Below are 20,318 nucleotides of genomic sequence, written 5' to 3' on the forward strand. Positions count from 1 at the left end.
ACATGTTGCCAGGGCTATTTAGACCAAAACTCAGACTGAAAGTTCACTGTAAGTTATTATTAATATCTTGGAAATAAATATTTTAAAAATAGTTGCCGAAAGGAAAGAAGCTTTATGAAAGACCTGTCATTTTGCAAGAGATAGTATTATGTTCTAGATATTATGTTCTAGATATTATATTATGTTCTAGATCTTAAAAACAAAACTTCTAAACTGAACTTTAAAATTTAGTTTTCTATGTATCTTGCACATTTTCACAGAACTTTTAAAAAATTAAGCATGCACCGTCTACACTTCTTTGAAAACATTGTTCTTATGCAAGTATTCTAGAAAACAAAGGTTAGAAAACTAATATGCGTGCAGTTTTCTATGCAAATTGCATTTTTCAAATTAACATTGTAAATATTTTCAGTACAGAATAAATTTTGTGTATCTTTTCTTTTAAAAAACTAAATTTGATGTTTCAAACTTTTTGTCTGTGACGTAGTCCACTATTGTAGGCAATGTTATTTTCTGGATTTAATCATGATCTTTATATGTATGTGTATGTATTATAAACCTTGCATTAAAAGTAAGCAATCATAATCAGCACGTAAAAAGATGTTGAAAAGTCGGAAGTCGTTTAGATTTGAAAGACTACATTTTCAGTAGCAAAGTTTTTTTTATACATTGCAGGAGACGTCACAAGTAGAGAAAAAAGGGGTCCAGTTACGACGTGAATTTCGAGGAACATCAGAACAAACAGTTAGATAGAAAACATTTTTGAACATTTTGTCGCATTATGGCAGAGAGGGAGAATACTAACTGTTTCAAAACGTTTCTGGCAGGTATTTGTGTGCCTCCATGACAATTCTAATTAAATTAATAACTCACAACATGTCAAACTCAACATGGTCGTGAATAACTTAATCATAGGCTAACAATCAAATGTATTGAACATTGCCGCTCGGCACTAATTTTGATTCTTGATTAATTTCTACAGCTCATTTTAACATTTTTTAAACTTGATAGGCATTTATTAGTAACTGTATATTTTAGGAAAACAAAAACAAAAAAAAAAGATTCTGATTCAAATGAAATGAATAATCATTAATATATCAGAAATAGTTGCGTGAAAATTTTTTAAAGATAATCACAGAAACTTTTCTTTTTTTAATTTCGATAATTAAAAAAAATATTTTGAAATTTATTTTTGCAGGGGTAACACAGTATTTGGTTGATATTGAGTATTTTTCAGTTTCAAAATCCAGCAGATGAAGCACGTCTCAATTGCTATTCCAAAGAGCTTTATGATATAAATATAAGGGCCAATGTTCTGAAACTGTATATAAGGTTTCTAACCAGAAAACAAACTTTACCTGAAAGCTAGAAAATTCGAATTGTGCCGCATAGTTTGAAATTGAATTTGGAAGAAAATCACATAAAAATACATTGGCTGCATCTAGCAGTGCTATATGGTTAACCTGAATTTGAAATTAGAGATATCTGATTTCAATTTAGTTTTTACACTTGCTTTTGAATGTTCACCTTGCCCATTTAGAGATTTGTTAAAGAAAATCAATTTTATAGAAAGAAGTCCGGAGCACAAAAAGTTCAATGCATACATTATCTAAATTTCGATAATTAAAGTGAGGTTGATGTGAATAAAAACTAACAGATCTGTCAGCCCAATGATCAAAAAAACACTTGTCAACGGCGCATCTTAATACACCGCAGTTTCTTGGAATGTTAGAAAGATTTAAAGTACACGATTGGAAAAGGACTAAATCTTCAAAAATTCCCGAGCATACTGCTAGTATTAGAATTATAATACTAGGAAATCGATGACGATAATTATGAAAAAGTACAGGAGTGCAAAGAGCCTGAAAATATATTCTTTACAATTATTTGCGAATGTTGCAATTTGCACACAATTTCTCACCAAAACCCGTTCTATTGAAATTGCGACAGCTATGATCGTCCTGATAGCTGCCACCGATTGAAGTGGAAATCCGAGATAAACTATAAAACCCTGTTTCTCACGGAGCTCTTCCGTAAAATACGAATATAAAATGCAAAATATCATATAAGCACACGCTAAAACTCCGTACGATATGTCAACGAAAATTCGATAAAAGAAAAATATCATACGGTGACGGATTCTGCAATTTACAAATGTGCGACCTACGCATTTTGTGCATAGTTGAGGAAAACTACCTCGTGATTTTCTTGATAAAATATATATTCATAAAAATTGTGAAAAACGAGGATAAAATCCCAATTGATGTAATTACCACTGCAGATAGGTTCATAAGATTTCCTGATTCAATAGCAAGTGATTTTGTTGTGAAGGACATTATTCTGAATTCAAATTTCTAATAAGCTGATTCTACAAAATTTATAGATATTTATTGTCGCACTTTTTCAATGCCAGGAGGAAAATGTCGGAAATGCTTACCCAAAAATTGAATTTCTTAGTATGATTTTTTGAAATTTTCAAAAATATCTCAAATTCGGTTCACAATTGAAAAAAACAGTAAATTGCGAGTAAATAATTTTATTATGGATTGCTAGTGTGAAAGAAACCAATAATATAACGCAGCGTGTCGTTTTTGTCCTCGTCCACTAATATTCTAAAATTAGGTAGTTGATATCAAATAAGTTGTTAAGTTGGAAGTAAAAATTGAGTCATAAGTCAATTTGTGTTATTGATTTTTGAGTGTGTTGCTTAATGCATTTTAGCAATATTTGATTGAAATCTAAATTTTAAGTGAAACAAAATAGTATATGACCCAATTTTTCACTTCCAACAAAAACAAATATTTTGAAGTTGATGAAAGAATTCTCAGAACTTACTGAAGGAAGACAGAACACCCTGAAATTATTGGGTACATTTAGATAATTATTGCTATTCAGCGTTGATTTTTTAAAATGTCTACTAAAATTGGTAGAAATTAGCGTGGGTAGGAAAATTTTTCCTATATCTAACTTTTATCAAAGATCTTGAAATTGCACCAAATCACTTCTTTTTTTTATATTTCAAATAGAATTTCAACTCCGACAATTTAAACACCAATAATTTGATATTAGTTTGTTCCACTCTACGAAATGTTCTCATACATCACTTTATGATCAGAAAGAATGTTTCGAAGTTTTTTGATGAAGATAATTTTTTATCATGGGAAAGTTGAACTTTTTAGCTGAGAATGTGAAAAATGTGTGAATCTTTATTGTGCAAACATCAAACACCGGAGTTCGCACAAACTATCAAAAAATATATGTGGTAAAGTTTCAGAGGTAATTTATCTTTGTAGAGGCGTTACTATGCTTGTTTTTATAGTTCTTTTCCTCAAGATCCAGTAGATTAGACACGTTTCGATTGCAATTCCAATGAGTTTGATAACAAATATGTATGGGCCTACATTCTGAAAAAATTTGAAAATTATTGGGGTTTCAACCCATGATGAAAAGTCACCTCAAAACTAGTAAACTTGAACTGAGTCACATAATTTGATGTGGAAGTTGGGAGGAAATCACATAGAAACACGTTAGCTGCATCCAGCAAGGCCAGATGATTTATCTAAAATTAAAAAATTTACTTGTGAAATTTTGTCAACACTTACTTTTGAATGCTCCTTGTGTCCATTTCCGTGTTGAGGTTTGTTGAAGAAAATAAGCTTGATGGAGAGAAGGCCAGAGAATATGAAGTTTAGTGCAAACATTGCCTGATTGTGAGAAAGATGATTACATGTTTATATGTGAAACAATTAAACATACTGATCTATCGCTTGCCCAGTAGGAGAAGAAACAAGCGTCCACTGCACATCTCAATACGCCGCAGTTTTTTGGAATGTTAGAGAGATTTAGTGTACATGATTGAAAAAGGACTAAATTTTCAAGAGTCCCCAGGCTTATTGCCAAAATAAGAACGATTACTGTAGGACACAAGTGGCGATAGTTATGGAAGGTGATAGGTGTGAACACAGCCTGAAAAATTCAAATTCATTTCTTTTTTCTTAGAAATAACAGTTTATTTCTTATTGAACCCAATGGATTTCACATGATTAGCAAATCCTTTTACTAATAGTGAGGCACAAATACACCTCGGCCAGCCCACGGGCCTACAACATTGATGGTTTCTACACAGGCCTACATTGAATTTTGCGCAAAATACTTTCTACGTCGATATACTTCGGCTCACATGCAATCACAGAAAACCTTACCAGAACTCTCTCAATTGAAATAGCTACTGCAATCGTCATTCGGATAGCTGCAGTGGTTTGCAAAGGAAATCCCAAATAAACAATAAACACTTGTTGCTCTTTGAACCGATCGGTGAAATACGAATATAAAATGCAGAATGCCATGTAAGAGCATGCAATGGCTCCGTAGGCTACATCGAGAAAGATTCGATAGAAGAAAAGGATCATCTTGTTGCGAGTTCTGAATAGTTAAAATAAAATCATTTTATCACAGTGGTACAAACTTTGTGATTTTCTTGATGAAATAAATATTCATGAAAATTGTTAAAAATGAAGATAAAACTCCAATTGATGTAATTACAACTGCAGATAGGTTCATCAGATTCCCAGATTGGTTTGAAGAAACTTGAGTAGACATTTCTTAAAAATGAAGTTTAAAAATAGTAATTATAACGATCAAAATATATTTTCGCAACATCAGCAGCCAATTGAAATAATGTTTTAAACAATGTATTGTAGCTTATCTCTAGTACAACTTAACGACGGATTAATGGTAAAAAATTGTTCAAAACCATGTTTTTAATGCTAAAATGATCAAATATCACATAAAAACTTTTAAAAATAGATTGAAAATTTATTATCTAGAGTCAAAGTTTTTATCGCTCATAAGTATGTCGACTAAACAATAAAAGTTCCATCAAATTAAGTTTTCATTTCGTAACAAACATTATTGGCGTTTAGCCCTGCGAAGATGTGCTTAATTTTTCAAAATGGACAAATTTCCCGAAAATGATCACTGACTAAACTAAAAAAACAGATATCTAAAAGTGGCTATTTATGTTATGATATTTGGTAATTTTTGATTAATGTAAGTGCATCTAGATACATTCCCCACAGACACCCATGATTCATTAATACATGTAATTTGAAAGCTTTGTTTAGATGAAGTAATTATCAAATGATTAGCGACAGAAGTCAACAAGGAAGTGGTGATACTGAAATCTAACAGTTTTTTCTGAGCTCGATGCCCATAAATTTGCTTTAGAAATGATTGAAGAAATAAATAAAGTTTTTTTTCATGTTTCTGACGCCGCACAAACAGGTAGGTTACCTAATTTTTTAAAACCTAAACATCCCAAGCGAAAAACTGTTCCTAACTAAAAAGCATAGAGTATGATTTCGTTTCTAGATTTAAAGGATATAATGGATAAACGTTTACAGTCTGGGAACTGCTAAAGGTCGTAAAGAATTTAAAGTTTTTTTCCGTGTGAAAATAATTTCAAAATGCGAGGGAGTAAAAATTAAAAGGGGTCTGAGAAAAATTTTAAGATCGTATTTTTTGCTTTTCAAAGTTGATTACCGGCACTAAAGTTTTGTAGTGGAAAAATGTAATGGAAAATATGCAATAAAAAACCGTAATACAAAGTTTTTTGTTCTTTTTCATCAAATATTATCATTAAAAAAACTTTGAAAAGCAAACTTTAAAGTTACTAACATTATGAGGAACCTGTTAGCGAAACTATTTAAATTTCGAAACAGTTCCAAATATTACAACTTTTGAAGTTTGAGGTATATTCGAAAGAATCAGGATAAAAGAATGAAAAAACAGAAGCAAAGAGCTTGTTGATGATTAATATCACGAGATTGTTAATTTTGGGTATTACCTAGTCATCATAAATATACGTGCTTTGTCTGATAACATCGCACATCGAGTTTGATACAGACTAGATAATTGACTTTTTGATTCGCCTGGTGTATGCAGATTGATCTTTCAAAATCATGTTCATCCGAGCAATTGTGTTGTGAAAAAAATTCGCTGAACATTTTTTGAAACGAATGGGGCAAAATCAATTGATTCTTTTATGATCGATGATAAATACATGTTTTGACGCGCACGGAATCGGTACGGTTTCTGAAAAAAAATTAACTAGGTGACAAATCGATTTTCTGATTTAGAAAAATTAATATAGAATTAGGAAAATTTTTTCATCTGTTTCGTTCTTATAGAAATTTGGTATTATTTTCATTTAAATTTTCCCAGAAACGCTCGCCGAAAACTTTCGGTAAGGACCGGAAAACAATTTCATTTGATTAGAAGAACGTGGAGAAAACTATACGTTCAAGAAATTTAGAAATAGTTCCAGGAAACTTTAAATTTTAAAGTTTAAATTGCTTAAAACTTAGTTATTTAATATTTATGTTGCTCGAACACTTCCAGAAAAAAGGGAAAAAACGTTCTCTTAGAGAAGGGTTAGAAAATTTAGAATTTAATTATAATTTTGAGTATGCCAGTCGGAGCACGCGCTTCAGCGCGTGCTCCGACTGGTTCAGATATAAAAAATTATATGTATAAAATTATTAATTTTAGGTAAAATTTTATGTGTCAGAAGTCGGGTTATCAAGTTTTCTTTATAAAAATAGATTTGACCTTATATTTATTTGAGCTGGAATTCAAATTTTTACCGTCATTTTTTTGGCCCATTCTCTATCATTCACAAAAAAAAACCCCCTAGAACTATGTTTCACCCTTCACAGAAAGTCAGAGACACATTAATAAATCGAATTTCTGATTTATTTTATGTAGTCAATTTACATTCGTTTTATGTGTATAGTTTTTATCTAGGTATATATCAGAGATCTATTAATTTACTCTTGTAATCTCAGAAATCCACGTTTTCTTCAAATTTTTGAAACATATCACCAGTTTTGCTAAACATTTGATCGTCGCTAATGTTTTCAAAATTTGCATCTGTCGCGTTAAACGTTGATGTCTGGCAGCCATAAATCAAGTTACACGTGCAACAGTAATTAGTTTTCAAACTTTTTCATTTGAAACGAAATAAAAAAACGTTTTTCTCGTTGTTCGAGTGATGTCTTATCTTCATGATTATTATCTCACAAATTACACAAAATGTTCCAAGTGTGAGAGCTTTTTGTGCTCCTGGGAAGATCTTGCAGTTACATCTCATTCCATTACGGGAGTTGTAATTCCATTTCATGTATTTGGAGGCTACTGTATTCTGAGTAAGACCCCCGTTTATATGACTCATTATCGATGGCCATTGTTCAACATGCATTTCTGGTAAATGATATTTTACATATTATACGAAAACGTATTGATTTTCAGGTCATGTTTCGTAGATATTCTCATAAGTGCCCTGATAACTCCTTACCTAATTTTTCCGGCGGTAGCTGGATTTCCAGTCGGTTTACTACAATTTTTGGAGATTCCTGTAACAGTGCAAATATGGTTCGGAATCATGGGTATTTATGGTGAGTGAAAGATATTTTGAGAGTTTATAGGCATGAGGTAGACAGACTTAGGTCAACGAGCCTGCCTATCTTTAAAGCCTCAGTCTGCGCATTGATGTTTTGGCTTATAGTTAGAGATAAAGTGGATAACTCGCTTAATTTCAAAGTTTCATTTTCAGTTATGGTAATGTCGATGACAATTCTGTTAGAAAACCGACATAACTCAATTCCATCCAACAGATTTCGGATCACTGGAAAACTATTCAAATTCATATATTACTCTGCCCGTGTTCTTATTGCAGTTTCATTCTCCATGCTAATATTTCAATTTGTACCTGAAGACCAATCTTCCGCGCTTTTCCAAATTTTGAAGTCAATCCCCTGTCCTACCGAGGAGTTTTTTACGGCCTCCGGGATGTTCGTTCTAGTGATTGACGAGACGTATATCAATTTGTTGGCAATTGCATGTGTATTAGGAGTGTCTTTTGAAATTTTGCAAATGATATTCTTTATTATTTGCTGCTTGCATTACCTGTACTTTGCTATAAATGGATTTACGTCGAAGAAAACTAGGAAGTTGCAAATTGCATTTTTTGGGAGTATCATGCTTCAAGTATCCATTCCAATACTCTTCTTATTGCCCAGTTTTGTTTTTCTGGTTTTTTCGGTAGTTTCGGGGTATTATAATCAAGGTTTGTTCAGTGAACTTGCTCTTTTAAAACCGAAAATTTTATTTTCAGCGCTAACCAATTTTTCGGTTGTTTATGCCTCGATCCATGGATTACTATCAACTTTAGTGGTTTTGACCATTCACAAACCTTATCGAAAGTTCATTCGATCACTACTCGGAATGTCTAATGCCGTGGATCTTCAAAATAAATCAATGTTCAACACACGAAAAGCAAGTGTATTTCCGACTCATGTAACAGCCTGAACAATGTTTTTCTTTGTAGTTAGATCATTGAGTTGTTTTTCCAATTGTTTTGTTATTTATAAGAGAATTTATTATTTGATTGTTTTGAATATTTAGTCTATCTAACAAAATATCAAAGAAATATAAGATGTACTCAGTATTAACATCACCTGCTTCTATTAGCTGTCAAGATTTTTTTCCAACACAGGTTGTTGACATTTAACAATGTATTTTATAGGCTTTTTGAAACAGGTGATTTTTCAACGTTGCGTAATTATCTTTCTACTTTCATTAAAGATAGTGTATCGCAAGTGGGGAGAATGCTAAAACCATTTCTATGGAGCCAAAATGAAAAATAATTTCAAAAATTCGTTGTTGTGTTTGCGATAAAAAAAGAAAATTACTCAATTTTTATCTTCACTAAAAATTTTGTTAGTAGGAATTTGACACGGTTAACAGTCCTGCTTGAACACAATCCAAAACCTTTTTTTGGTAAATTACCGAAATTACAGAAAGTGTTTGTTTGCTGAACATTTGTTATCACAGTTACAATTGAAAATAAAGCAACAATGGCAATATCAAGCAATTTGTGTTGTGGAAATTAGTAAAGAAGAGTATTAATTAGGATTCAAGCCAACGGCTGCACAGCTGACTAATATGGACGAATCCCGTTGAGATGAGCGGTAAAACAAATTTTTCGTGGCTTCACGATAAGGTTGATGAACACCGATCATCACAATAGAAGACCACATCCCATGGGTTGCACCAGTTACAATAGACAAATTAATCAAGTTCTGATTGCCAAAATCAAATATTAAGCCCGATAGTAAAAAATAACTGGCACCATAAGACAACATATTGAAACGGAAGTCTGTAAGTTAGTGTCGTAATTTGAATTGGAAGTTAAACAGATACCTGAATTATAAGTGCAAGGGCAAATTTCTTTTGTAAAATTTGAGTTCTATTTGATACTTTAGCGGTACTACTTTTCCCGCGGCGGAACAATTTTGTGATGATTATGACCAAAAATGTGATAATTTCAAACGACAATAATAACGATTGGTACCCCAAAGAAATCATTGCTAGTCTCAAATCAAAAGCACATACAAAAAGTTGACGATTATATATTGAACTTTCCGGAACACAAGAGAGATGCTTAAAATAGTGCTGTTATTTTTTTTTTGAATTTTTTTTTGTTTTTGAAAATAGTTTTGAAAGTCGGGGGTAGTCCGGAAATGATTACGGCATACCGCTTTAATAAAAAAATACGGTAGCTTTCATATTTTTTACTTGGCGCTTACAACCGGGTCAGCTCTAAAAATATTAGAGTGTGTCACAAACAACTACTCAATTTTACTACAATTTATTCACATACTTCCTGATTTTTTTGCAAACCAATGGATTGATCTGGAATTGTGAAAGCCATTGGCAAAACAAAGAACACGGTAGACATGTAATTTGCAGACAAAAAATATTTTCGCATTTCGCACCACCACGGGTTGCTATACTTTCCGAATAATATATGATATCGATTTTCAAAAATGCTCAATATCGACATTACGTCCACTGAAACTTGTGATAATTTTTAGTCTGAAATAACCGGAACCCTCACTTGCAATAATTATTAAAACTATGAACACTTGAATTTCTGTGTTGTCAATAACTCCCAAAGCATAAATTGAAAAAGTATGAGGTAAAAGATATGGTATGAAAGCTACGCTTATGCTTAAATCCATTAGAACGCCTAAGATGTGGTTCCAGAGTAGTAGTTTTTAACAGGAAGCATGCTAGATGAAGTTTTGAAAAGTATGCACCATGATCCATAAGTATGAATAGGAACACCTATACATAAAAAGACGCGAAATACGGATTTGAAAACTTCTGGGTCGCCGAGGTAATGGGAGTTCGCTACACAGCCGCTCATGTTGAGAGAAAATAAAGTAAGTGACTGGAAAACGGAATTAAAAAGCAATAAGTTGAATGACCGCTGATTATTCAATGCACCTGTCTTGAGTGACAAATTTTTCCCCGCCAATTTGACTATGAACATTTTCAAAAAACCAATTTCAAAAAAATATTATTTTACTTCCAAAAAAAAGAAAAGAAAAAATGTAGTCATATGAAATCTTGTCAATGTCAAATCACCAAATGCACAATGAAACGGTTGAGATTTTATTGGTTGAGTATTGGTATTGTTAGTGATTTAAAATGAGTTCATCCCGTTTGTTCAAACTTCGAACCGCCATAACGTTTCTTGAAAATTTTTAAATTGGTTTCGTAATAAACTTGGTTTTTGGCCTAATTCGAGTCTTTCTGTAAACTGTTCCACATTCTAAAGAATTATTTAATAACAAGAAATATTACGTAGGTTCAAAGGAAATTAATTATTTAATGCACCTGTCTTGAGTGACAACCACTTTTCGTGGAATTGTTACATGAAATGTTTTTTTAAAAACCAGTTATATTCAATTTAATTTATTTCTTAACAAAAACGAAACATCATGTTTGTGCCAAACCACCGACTGCACAATTAAAACAATGAATTGCCTTCTTAAAATCTCGTGAACAACAGCAAAACAAATTTGCAGTCGCTTCCCGGTAAGGTTGATGAACAAATACCATCACAATTGTTGCCAATACTCCATGAGATGAGCCTAGTACAACGCCAAGATTAGCAAATGACTGGTTGTGATAGTTTACTATCACAGTTACCAGTACATAAATAACAGGCACCAAAAGTAAAGCAATAGGAATCAAGGACTGAAATATATATGAACGAATTTGATAAAAGTGGTAGAACTTGCCTGAATAATTAGAGCGATCGCAAACTTCTTCTGGAGTAGTTGAGTTCTATTCGAAAATTTCGAATTTTTATTTTTTCCAGAGTAAATCAATTTGACAAGAATTATGAATAGAAAAGGGAGGATCTCAATTGTTAGTAGACCTGTTATGAATGAAAAGCATATCATGCTAAGCCTTTCATCAATTGTTACAATAAAAATTTGTCGATTTTCAATAGAAACATCAGGGGTGCAAGGAAGTTTTTGTAATTTTACGTGCCTTTTAACCAAAAAGTAAGAACCAACCTCCGCAATTTTCCGAAATGCAACAGATTGATCTGGAATGGTTAAAACTAATGGCATGACGAATAGCAATGCAGTAATGTAATTTGAAGTTAGAAAATACTTGCGAACTTTGCACACCACATGTTGTTATGCTTTCCGAATAAAGTATAATATCGATTTTCGTAGACACTTAATATCGACATAACAGTCCCTAAATCAACCAATTTGCAAATTTCACACTCTCAAGTGCTTAGCAACTTACATGCGGCTATTATCAAAACAAGAAACACCTGAATTTCAACAAATCCAATGAATCCCAATGAATAAAACGAAAATGTTGTAATAAGGTGTATGGAATCAAAGTTGTGCTAATACTTAAGTCCATAAGTGCACCCAAGAATTGGGTCCATAACAACAATTTTTTGACAGGAAGCATATTAGTTGACGTTTTGAAAAAGATGCACCATGCACCGTAGATATGGATTGGTATGCCTACACATGATAATACACGAAATGCAAATTTGTAATCTTCCGGGTCACCAAGAAAATTAGAACTGCTAACACATTTATTCATGTTGGTCGGAATGAAAAAAAACGAGGTAATTGAGTGAGAATATAAATTGAATTGAGGTAAATAAAATCAGAGAGCATAGGATTATTCAATCACCTGTCAATGTTACTCAGAATGTCTAGGAAAATCTGAAGTCTCACATACTTCTTCAAAGTGTGTACTTATACTGTTACGTTTTTATAACTCCAACTGCAGCAAATTTTTTATTCAACGCCAATTGTTTCCTCCTCTTGCAGAAAAACGTCAATAAATTCCACGTGGCTTTTCGGTATGGTTGATAAATAAATACCAAGACAATTGTAGAAAGTACTCCATGAGACGAGCCTATTATAACACATAAATTGGTCAAATTCTGGTTTCTATAGTCAAAAATAGTAGATATCATCTCTCCGAAAACAGGTATGGCTATCACCACAATAGGTACAATAGACTGAAAATATTTATTTTCAGATACGTTTAAAAATTAGAAAATAGTTTCAGTGAAATAAGATGATCACGGCTCTGTGATTTTTAGCTTTAAAATATTGTTTTGAAGCTACCCATTTTGGAACGTCGTTTAATAACTCTTGACCCTCCTTATTGGTTGTGAAACAATGTTTAAACTTTTTTGAAACTTTTGAATATGACGTACGGTCCGTGTAACTTACTTGAAGTACAACTGCTTTCACTAATTTCTTTTGTAGAGATTGGGTTCGTATTGATAATGTAGATGTTTGGGTTGTACTCATCAATTTCTTGACGACCAAAATCAGGAAAGTGAAACCTTCAATTGCAACCAGTAAAGATTCAAACATAATACAAACAAATGGAATTTTGAAGTCAAGACCTGCCACGAAAAGTCGTCGGTCATCTATGTAGGGCTCAGCGGTGCAGTTCAAAATCTGAACTTTTAGTTTTTTCAGATCAATATAAATTAACGTACTTCAGAAACTTTACCGACAGCGCGTTCCTGATCGGGGGCATTTAGGAATATGGGACATACGTATAAGACAGCAGAAATATAGTTAAAAATTAATAGATATTTCCGCTTTTTGCTCCACCAAGGATTTCTTGTTCGTGCCGAAAGAATATAATATCGATTTTCGTACGCACTTATTATTGACATGACGACAACTGAAATATATTATCTCAACAACTTTGCATTTATTTGTTTCTCAACTTTTATAGTTGCATCCTGAACTCCAGTACAAATGGTTTCAAGCAGGAGTTTTTATTTTTCGAACATAAACTCGATGAAAAGTTCTAAAATTTTGTCGGAACTACTTGCAAAAGGAGCATTCTAGAACGCTAGGATTTTTTTGTTTGGTACCACAGTAAGTAATGTATTTGTACTATGAATAATGTCTCCACACCCACACCCTGTGCTTCCTACGTTTTTTTAAACTCACAAGCTATCAAAACCAAGTCAACGTAAATCAATATATCTGCACGCCCGACAACTCCAAAGGCGTATCCAGAAAAAGACGGAAACATGACATATGGTATGGAGACAAAACTAATGGCCAAATCAACGGTCACACTAAGAAAATAGGTCCATAGTAAGAAGGGTTTCACAGAAAGCATGTTTGCCGGCGTATTGAACATAACACACCATGCCCCATAAATATGGATTGGAACTTCGATGACTGTTATGATATGGAACACTTTTTTGTAGGTGTCGATGTTTGCGAGGTATTGGGAATTTGAGAGACAACTATTCATTTGGGGATTTTATGAAAGTGTAGTAAGCTTCAAAGCGAGAGAAGGTAACATTTTTAGTTTGTGAAATTTAAATTCACCTGTCAATATAAGCAGGACATTTTAAGTTATATGTGGAAAGCAGTTTAAAGTTTTTCTGGAAAGCAGGCACGTCTTTATGTCTGCGTGAGTAACTCGTTTCACGTTTGTGGTATATTACAGCTTGTGCAACCTTGACAAATGTCGGCTGCTCATTTTCGCACAATAAACTTTCATTCCAAAAATTCAACTTTATATAAACATTATTACACAGCTAGCGAAGGAGTTATCTTCCAACTACTTTCTCTTTCTGGTGAGCAGAGAATCCAACATTTCATATTTATAAAACAATGAATACAGTAATCCCGATAAGGCTTGTGTGTATATAACATTACAATTGTGGAAACTGGGCCATGTATTGCAAATGTAATAAAGCAAAAATTGTTGGCCGTCTGACAGTAGATGTCAAACAATACAGAGATACATATGTAAATTGCTGGTAATTGAACGATCAGGAGGAGAACTGCTGCCTGAAGGTTTTAGGTTTAAAGTCAATTTCGCCCAATGAATCCACCTGGATATAGATTGCTCCTAGAAACTTTTTTTGTAAATTTAGAGTGACCTGCGAAAATTTGGTTGTTTTCATTGCATTTCGCATGCACAATGATATTTTAATAGTGAACAGATAAGCTTCACTACCAAGGAATACTGCAGCAGCTACTGTTGGATAGACTAAAACCCGGTGATCAATAGCCACTATATAAATGGATTCTTCCCGTACATATTCTGGCAGATTTGATAGTTTCTTAAGAAAAGTTTGAAACATTCTTCTTAAGAAACTTTAGTATGCTTTTGACCTACCTCCATTGCTTGTGGCAACGCTGTAGATAGAGATTTTGATCAGGAATGTGTAGAAAACTTGGGAGAGGCCAGAGTGATGCAAAAATATAATTGAATCCTTAGAAATGGTATGCGGAAATGACGCCATGTAGAATTAGCAGCAAAAACTTGGAAGAATCGGTTTTCGAATATTGTGATAATTGTGACAACTATTTCTGTAATTTGTTTAGATTTTTAATTCTCAAAGAATAGCTCGAGTAAAAAAGTTAGAAGAAAAATGCGCGTAGATATTGTAAAAGTTAACTTGAAAGGCGCTAAAAAATCAATTCGCATAGATATACATTTTATTTTACGGAAGGATAGATTTGGAAGTTTTAAAGACAATATTTGGTGGTTTTAAAAATTTGAAGCTTAGACCATATGTCAATCTTGAAAAAAAACTAACCAGTCAATAAAATCATTATAAAATACACTTGAATTGGTGGATGCACTCCTAAATCTCTCAATAACCCTAATGGATATCCACCCATCACAGGAAACAAAATATATGGTACTGTTAGTATAGAAACCGAATAATCTAGAATCATGCACCAAATATGAAAGTTCAACATAATCCATTTCACTGAACGCATTGTTTTCGGGGTCTTGAACAGAATACAGTAGGCACCGAATATATGAAATGGTATTGACAGTGGATTGACAGTGGTGGAGAGTTGAACTCATCCTCGGTGACTGCGACAAAAATGTTTGTTTGTTTTTTCTGGACCTTTTTTTTCTTTTTTTTTGGGATGAAAAAATTCGCAAAAAATTTTCCCGTGGTGGAGAGTTGAAATTTCGGTTATCACGTGTAGAGTATTTGTCACAAAGGTTGGAGTATTCATTTTTTGAATTTGTGGTCACTTGACTTATTTTATGAATAACGGGAGGTTTTCAGCTGCCCGATAATAATCTTAATACGTTTTTTCGGCGAAAACATAATCCACATGGTTTAGCAATTATCCTGGAATCAAATATGGGCTTTTTGTTTTCATCTGTGAACCTTAAAAGATCAAATATATTGCTTTTTCGAAGTTCGTTGGTAGTGTCTTTACTGTTAGTTTAAAAAGTGTTCAGACCTCAAAACCCATGTTTCTGCTCGTGTAGACACTTGGGGAGCGCGCTCATTCGTGGCCTTGTGGCCTAATGGATAAGGCGTCTGACTTCTAATCAGAAGATTGCAGGTTCGAGCCCTGCCTGGGTCAAATGTTTTATAAATTTTAGTAACGAATGTCCTTCAGTTCGAGGGTATTTGAAAGGTATACTATACATTTTAAAATAAACTTACCAATTAGTTTTTTTCATGGTTACAGTTACTGTTGCATTCATTTCAAATGTTTAAGGTTATTGGAAAAATACTGCCAAAATTTAGCAATCGATCCTTAAACGGCGTTTTTCAGCAGAGAAAGACGGGGCTGAGAGCTTTTTTGCTGTTTCTTTTTGCATTTAGCATTCGAAATATTCATCTACGTCCCATTTATAGAACTTTAAATAAAAGTTGAACCACGCCGTACGCTTGTAAACTCCGCCAGCCTTTGCGGAACAAAAAATTCCAAGGATCGATTGATAAATTTCGAGAGTATATTAGATCTTAAAAAACAGTTGATGCTCAAAGGTTTTATATAAATATAAATACAATTGTATTTTCAAATTAAACCACTTCATTCCTCTGTGAAAACACCGTGCTACTCCTATTTGTAGTTTTGGGGTTCAGAATCGTGGATGGTCGTTTGAATATTGCTAAAAGAAAATCATTTGATAAATAATTGATCTATTATAGTTCACTACCTTTGATCGCATTTCTATATTCAGGAACAATTAGCATTAGAATGAGGCTATCAATCGGTGGATAGATGGAAAATGAGCACACTATAACTCCCGTTGGAAAACTCCATTCGAGGTTCAGAAACGGAACAGTAAGGATGAGAACAGCTGGGATGTAGAAAGTTAATGTTGGTGAAGTTATCTGAAATGATTCATAGGAACTGCTGGTATTCTGTTCAATTTTTTATGAAGAAAGAAAGAAAAATGCACACTTCGAACACGATTTTTTTAAACCATTGCTCCAGTTAGCAGTTATCATTTATGTAGTCCAGTTATAAAATCCCCATGGGGTATCGAAACAGTTTTCAGAAAGTTCTTGAATAACCCTTATTTGTTCTAATTTGATATTGCGTACCTGTAACACTAAGCTCATGAAAAACTGTTTCTGAAGTTTTCGATGAGCTTCTGACAAGTTTTTCAGCAGCTCGTTCATTTTAAAATGCATACGGAAGCCGCATATTCCAACAATAAGAAATTGTGTTCCCATGACGAACATTAGGCAAAGTGTGACTGCTAAACTCTTCCACCGGAGATTCCCATTTTGGTCCTGAAAAAGTTTTTGTTGCGCTTTTTTCAAAATTGATATGCTCAATGGAAAAAAGTGTTACTTACATATGCAATAACAGTGTACCCGGAGACATGATCAACATCTAAATTATACTCTTTTAGCATAACATCTCTCATGTAATCATGTGAATAATCATCAATCCAACCACAATATAGAACAGTTCCTCCACCGAACACACCAAAAACAACGGACCAACTGATCAGAATTATGAGCTTCCATCCTTTGAAAAATCCAACTAATGGACTGCTCATCATTATCCAGTATCGGAATAAAAACATTACAGTGAAGAATGAAACAATTGTTGCGTAGAGTCCGGAATAAGATACCACGATGAATGTTATCAGTTCTTCGGATAGCCATTTCCACTTTACCATATTAAAATTTATGAGCCCTCCGTTGAAGGAATGAAAGAACGGATGAACTAACATTTCGATGAATGAAAAAATCAAGCAAAGAATCGAAAATACTATTAGAAGTTCTTTATAAGTGGTGTCGATGCGTTTAGTATGAAATATGGTTAGAAATATAAACGTTAAGTTTAGAAAAACTGTCGCAACAAATCCCGACGTCGAAAAAATATTTGCGGCTTCATATAAAGGAAGTGATGACATTATCTCACGAAAAAACTACTTCGGAACTCTCCAGTTATATAGACTTCCCATGTTACCAATAAAAACAACACAAATTTTTGTAGTTTTGACAGGATTTCAAGAATACAACTGTTTGTACAATATATGTCGTGTGATTCACTGGAAGAACAGGGATTTTTTATGGAACGAAAAATGACATCACATGTTAAATTTCTTCCTGGCTAGTCGAAATGGAATTGAAAATAATCCGACGTCACAACATTTTGGCTTAAACAATAATAATAATAATAAATCCATTTTTTAATTCTAATAGTAAGTAGGAGTGCACTAGGTTACTGTCGCCTTATAGATAAGGTGTCTCTTAATCCGTAAAAAATTATCAAAAGTTGCCACCTATACGATGTGAGAAATGACATCATCATTGTATGAAGATAGATAAATGTTGACCGCAGTCGCTAGTAGACATCTCTCCCATCTTTTTGTCTGCGACGGGTCGTAGTAATAGACGGCCGTTCTCTTTTCTCGAGAGGTGTCCTCATTTTGAATACAATGTTTTTTGGTCTTTGAAAATTGAACTAGATCATTTTAACAAAGAATTAAATTGAAGTGAATTTGAATTTGATCCTACTAAAACTAAATCACGACGTGATTTAATTTGATAACATTGTTGAAGTATATTTGATCTGACTAGTTCTTATATCTATTTACTTATTTTTTTTTTAACGATTTTTTTGAAAATAATTTTTCAGACTTGTATGCATGTCCCCCACAAATGACAATTTCGAAAAAAATGCACAATATGCAAACGGCCGGCCTTTTCAAGATATTATGGGGTAAGACAATACGAAACTTGTGTCAAACTAAAGCCAATTATGTAAGCCATGTGGGCGACAATAAAAAGTTCTTGGCAACCGGCAAGTGAAATTGCCGATTAGCGGAATATTCTGGAAATTTGTAAATTCTACTGCTATTTTGACAATAAAAAAAATCATAATAAAACTTTTAATGTGAAAATTTTAACTTTTCAGACCGTTTCCTGTGAAGCATGTAAAATGTTCTTCCGTCGAGCAATAGTCGAAAACCCGTTTTTTAATTGTAAAAAACTGAACAACTGCTATGAAGTTTCAACTAACAGCAACCACCTAAAATGCGCGGCGTGCCGATTTAAAAGGTGTCTGCAGTTGGGAATGAAACTTCCCCCATCGAACAATGCAATTTTAGAACTTGAAAATCAAAAAGCCCATAAACTCAAAAAACTATTAAATGGCTTAATATTACGAGACGCGAAGAGATGTGAAAGGCATTTGACATTCTATACGAGAAGCGATCCAAGTCTTGAAGACATTTTAATCAATAAAAAAACAATGAATAATGATAAAAATGTAAGTTTATTCTAGTTATATAATGGGTTTTGATTACAAACTTTCAGGAAAATGCAGTAACATCTTTTGAATGGTCGTTTCTGGCGGTTTTTAACGTAATTGAATACTTTTCTACGTTTGACTTTATTGAAAATTTGGAATACAGCGATAAGGTAAATTATTTTTATTCGAAAAGTAGATGTCGGACACAAAGATTGTGCAAGCACATCTTTAATAAATCGATCAAAAATTTAGAAGCTTCTATTCCAATGTAACACTTTCAATGCAAATGTACTGTGCGGTGCCATGCGGGGTTTCAAAGAAAAACGGAGTAAAATGGTAACCCCAACTGGACAAGCAATACTTCCCGATGGTATTGCCCCTCTTCTGAATACGACTTCTCAAATGTTGCATCGAGTAAGCTGTCAAGTTATTGCAATAATAATTGAGCTAAAGATGACCAATGAGGAGTTCATTTTGCTGAATCTAATATTCTTTTTGAGGATAGGTAAGTTGTTATTTTTATTTTAAATTCTTTATCTTTTCTTTAAAAAAACGATACGATTTCATGTCTGTTTCTTAATGCTTGTAGCCTGTGACCTGACTCTTTGAACTTGGCCAATCAAATCTCCTCATTTAGACGATGCTTGACTTTCTTCGCCCATAGTTTCCGTGTTAGATCTTAGTGGTGAAACATTCAAATATTAAATGCGGCAAAGTTAAAAATCAAATGGTGTCCTTTTTTGCAGACAACAACCTATCCGAATCCGCAAAGATCTCCTTGGCTTCTCATCAAAACTTCTTCACCAACGCACTTTTTGAGTATTGCCAATTGAAATATGAACGTCGTGCTCCATCTCGATTTGCAGATCTCTTATCTTTATGTCAAATTATTCAAAAAACTTCTTCCGAAATGAAATACATTGGAATTATGTTACAAACTTTTGTCCCCGGGTTTCGCGCTAAAACTCTTGTTTCCGATGCGTATATGATATAAAACATGTTAACATTAATGATGAATTGTTTATATTCTAAAAATAGCTTGCATATGTGTTGGATAGGAACGTGAACCTTTACTAGTTATCGACGTGAGCAAAGGGTCACTGTGAACTCTTCTTGCATTTTGAATTATTCCACACTTCTCCGGTTTAACTAATAAACCTTCTTATTATTCTCTATCGTCGTCACGACACAACATTGGCGATCAGGATCATTGAGAGCTCACTGCACGAGCGCACACCAACAAAAACTGGTACAAGGGGGCGATCCTCATATTTCATGTCAGTGGCTTGCATCTTTGAGGCTTCTTACGGACCACACGAGTGCGACCGTTCCTCCATCCGGATCTTGCCAGTTCATCTATACGGTACCTCAGTTGTTCACACTTGATGTTCCTCCAAC

General features: G+C 33.4%; 6 protein-coding genes, 2 non-coding genes and 3 pseudogenes across 11 annotated transcripts; 3 read left to right on the forward strand and 8 right to left on the reverse strand.

Moving 5' to 3' along the window:
- Nucleotides 1–1,186: 1,186 nt before the first annotated feature.
- Nucleotides 1,187–2,336, reverse strand: srbc-10 (Serpentine Receptor, class BC (Class B-like); the record flags this gene model as incomplete). Its single annotated transcript, NM_001322571.1, has 6 exons — nt 1,187–1,315; nt 1,359–1,463; nt 1,514–1,609; nt 1,656–1,862; nt 1,922–2,141; nt 2,197–2,336. The coding sequence occupies 6 exons, from the start codon at nt 2,334–2,336 to the stop codon at nt 1,187–1,189; spliced, it is 897 nt and encodes a 298-aa protein (NP_001309476.1).
- An 855-nt stretch (nt 2,337–3,191) lies between these two features.
- Nucleotides 3,192–4,601, reverse strand: srbc-11 (Serpentine Receptor, class BC (Class B-like)). Its single transcript, NM_072528.4, has 6 exons — nt 4,466–4,601; nt 4,203–4,422; nt 3,757–3,966; nt 3,603–3,704; nt 3,455–3,559; nt 3,192–3,404 (listed from the first exon to the last, which is right to left on the reverse strand). Exons 1-6 carry the CDS (start codon nt 4,597–4,599, stop codon nt 3,282–3,284), a joined length of 894 nt encoding a protein of 297 aa, NP_504929.1. The 5' UTR covers nt 4,600–4,601; the 3' UTR covers nt 3,192–3,281.
- A 2,450-nt stretch (nt 4,602–7,051) lies between these two features.
- Nucleotides 7,052–8,440, forward strand: srh-79 (Serpentine Receptor, class H; the record flags this gene model as incomplete). Its single annotated transcript, NM_072529.2, has 4 exons — nt 7,052–7,263; nt 7,309–7,454; nt 7,613–8,125; nt 8,174–8,440. The coding sequence occupies 4 exons, from the start codon at nt 7,052–7,054 to the stop codon at nt 8,365–8,367; spliced, it is 1,065 nt and encodes a 354-aa protein (NP_504930.1). The 3' UTR covers nt 8,368–8,440.
- On the reverse strand, nt 7,230–7,250 carry 21ur-14915. Its single transcript, NR_069023.1, has one exon.
- A 523-nt stretch (nt 8,441–8,963) lies between the features above and the next one.
- srh-221 lies at nt 8,964–10,270 on the reverse strand (annotated as a pseudogene). Its single transcript has 4 exons — nt 9,959–10,270; nt 9,722–9,912; nt 9,262–9,501; nt 8,964–9,217 (listed from the first exon to the last, which is right to left on the reverse strand). Coding segments are annotated over exons 1-4 (997 nt in total).
- Nucleotides 10,271–10,845: 575 nt separating this feature from the next.
- Nucleotides 10,846–11,985, reverse strand: srh-230 (annotated as a pseudogene). Its single transcript has 4 exons — nt 11,674–11,985; nt 11,433–11,622; nt 11,151–11,390; nt 10,846–11,106 (listed from the first exon to the last, which is right to left on the reverse strand). Coding segments are annotated over exons 1-4 (1,003 nt in total).
- Nucleotides 11,986–12,151: 166 nt separating this feature from the next.
- srh-229 (Serpentine Receptor, class H) lies at nt 12,152–13,683 on the reverse strand (the record flags this gene model as incomplete). Its single annotated transcript, NM_072530.1, has 4 exons — nt 12,152–12,412; nt 12,630–12,863; nt 12,905–13,095; nt 13,371–13,683. 4 exons carry the CDS (start codon nt 13,681–13,683, stop codon nt 12,152–12,154), a joined length of 999 nt encoding a protein of 332 aa, NP_504931.1.
- Nucleotides 13,684–13,964: 281 nt separating this feature from the next.
- On the reverse strand, nt 13,965–15,257 carry srh-267 (annotated as a pseudogene). Its single transcript is given in 5 exon segments — nt 13,965–14,228; nt 14,273–14,503; nt 14,560–14,655; nt 14,660–14,753; nt 14,984–15,257. Coding segments are annotated over 5 exon segments (959 nt in total).
- Nucleotides 15,258–15,706: 449 nt separating this feature from the next.
- Nucleotides 15,707–15,779, forward strand: C04F2.t1. The gene has a single exon. It is a non-coding gene; the product is annotated as a tRNA-Arg (tRNA).
- Nucleotides 15,780–16,180: 401 nt separating this feature from the next.
- str-31 (Seven TM Receptor) lies at nt 16,181–17,978 on the reverse strand. The gene is made up of 4 exons (NM_072531.2): nt 17,011–17,978; nt 16,754–16,945; nt 16,363–16,540; nt 16,181–16,314 (listed from the first exon to the last, which is right to left on the reverse strand). Exons 1-4 carry the CDS (start codon nt 17,575–17,577, stop codon nt 16,226–16,228), a joined length of 1,026 nt encoding a protein of 341 aa, NP_504932.1. The 5' UTR covers nt 17,578–17,978; the 3' UTR covers nt 16,181–16,225.
- Nucleotides 17,979–18,305: 327 nt separating this feature from the next.
- On the forward strand, nt 18,306–19,919 carry nhr-172 (Nuclear Hormone Receptor family). The gene is made up of 5 exons (NM_072532.5): nt 18,306–18,389; nt 18,585–18,938; nt 18,986–19,090; nt 19,173–19,425; nt 19,667–19,919. Exons 2-5 carry the CDS (start codon nt 18,609–18,611, stop codon nt 19,912–19,914), a joined length of 936 nt encoding a protein of 311 aa, NP_504933.2. The 5' UTR covers nt 18,306–18,389; nt 18,585–18,608; the 3' UTR covers nt 19,915–19,919.
- Nucleotides 19,920–20,318: the final 399 nt, after the last annotated feature.

Source organism: Caenorhabditis elegans, chromosome V, assembly GCF_000002985.6.
Source record: "Caenorhabditis elegans chromosome V".
Classification (NCBI taxonomy): Eukaryota; Metazoa; Nematoda; class Chromadorea; order Rhabditida; family Rhabditidae; genus Caenorhabditis; species Caenorhabditis elegans.

What these genes read in the sequence shown, in the direction of transcription:
- str-31 (NM_072531.2), bottom strand. Translation starts at nt 17,577, where the DNA reads ATGTCATCACTTCCTTTATATGAAGCCGCAAATATTTTTTCGACGTCG. An exon ending in GGTACACTGTTATTGCATAT is followed by an intron (nt 16,946 to 17,010) that starts GTAAGTAACACT and finishes AAACTTTTTCAG; the next exon opens with GACCAAAATGGGAATCTCCG. An exon ending in TCATGAGCTTAGTGTTACAG is followed by an intron (nt 16,541 to 16,753) that starts GTACGCAATATC and finishes GAATCATTTCAG; the next exon opens with ATAACTTCACCAACATTAAC.
- srbc-11 (NM_072528.4), bottom strand. Translation starts at nt 4,599, where the DNA reads ATGTCTACTCAAGTTTCTTCAAACCAATCTGGGAATCTGATGAACCTA. An exon ending in TTCATCAAGAAAATCACAAA is followed by an intron (nt 4,423 to 4,465) that starts GTTTGTACCACT and finishes TTAACTATTCAG; the next exon opens with AACTCGCAACAAGATGATCC. An exon ending in GACACAAGGAGCATTCAAAA is followed by an intron (nt 3,560 to 3,602) that starts GTAAGTGTTGAC and finishes TTTTAATTTTAG; the next exon opens with ATAAATCATCTGGCCTTGCT.
- nhr-172 (NM_072532.5), top strand. Translation starts at nt 18,609, where the DNA reads ATGTTCTTCCGTCGAGCAATAGTCGAAAACCCGTTTTTTAATTGTAAA. An exon ending in ATTTGGAATACAGCGATAAG is followed by an intron (nt 19,091 to 19,172) that starts GTAAATTATTTT and finishes TCAAAAATTTAG; the next exon opens with AAGCTTCTATTCCAATGTAA. An exon ending in AATATTCTTTTTGAGGATAG is followed by an intron (nt 19,426 to 19,666) that starts GTAAGTTGTTAT and finishes CCTTTTTTGCAG; the next exon opens with ACAACAACCTATCCGAATCC.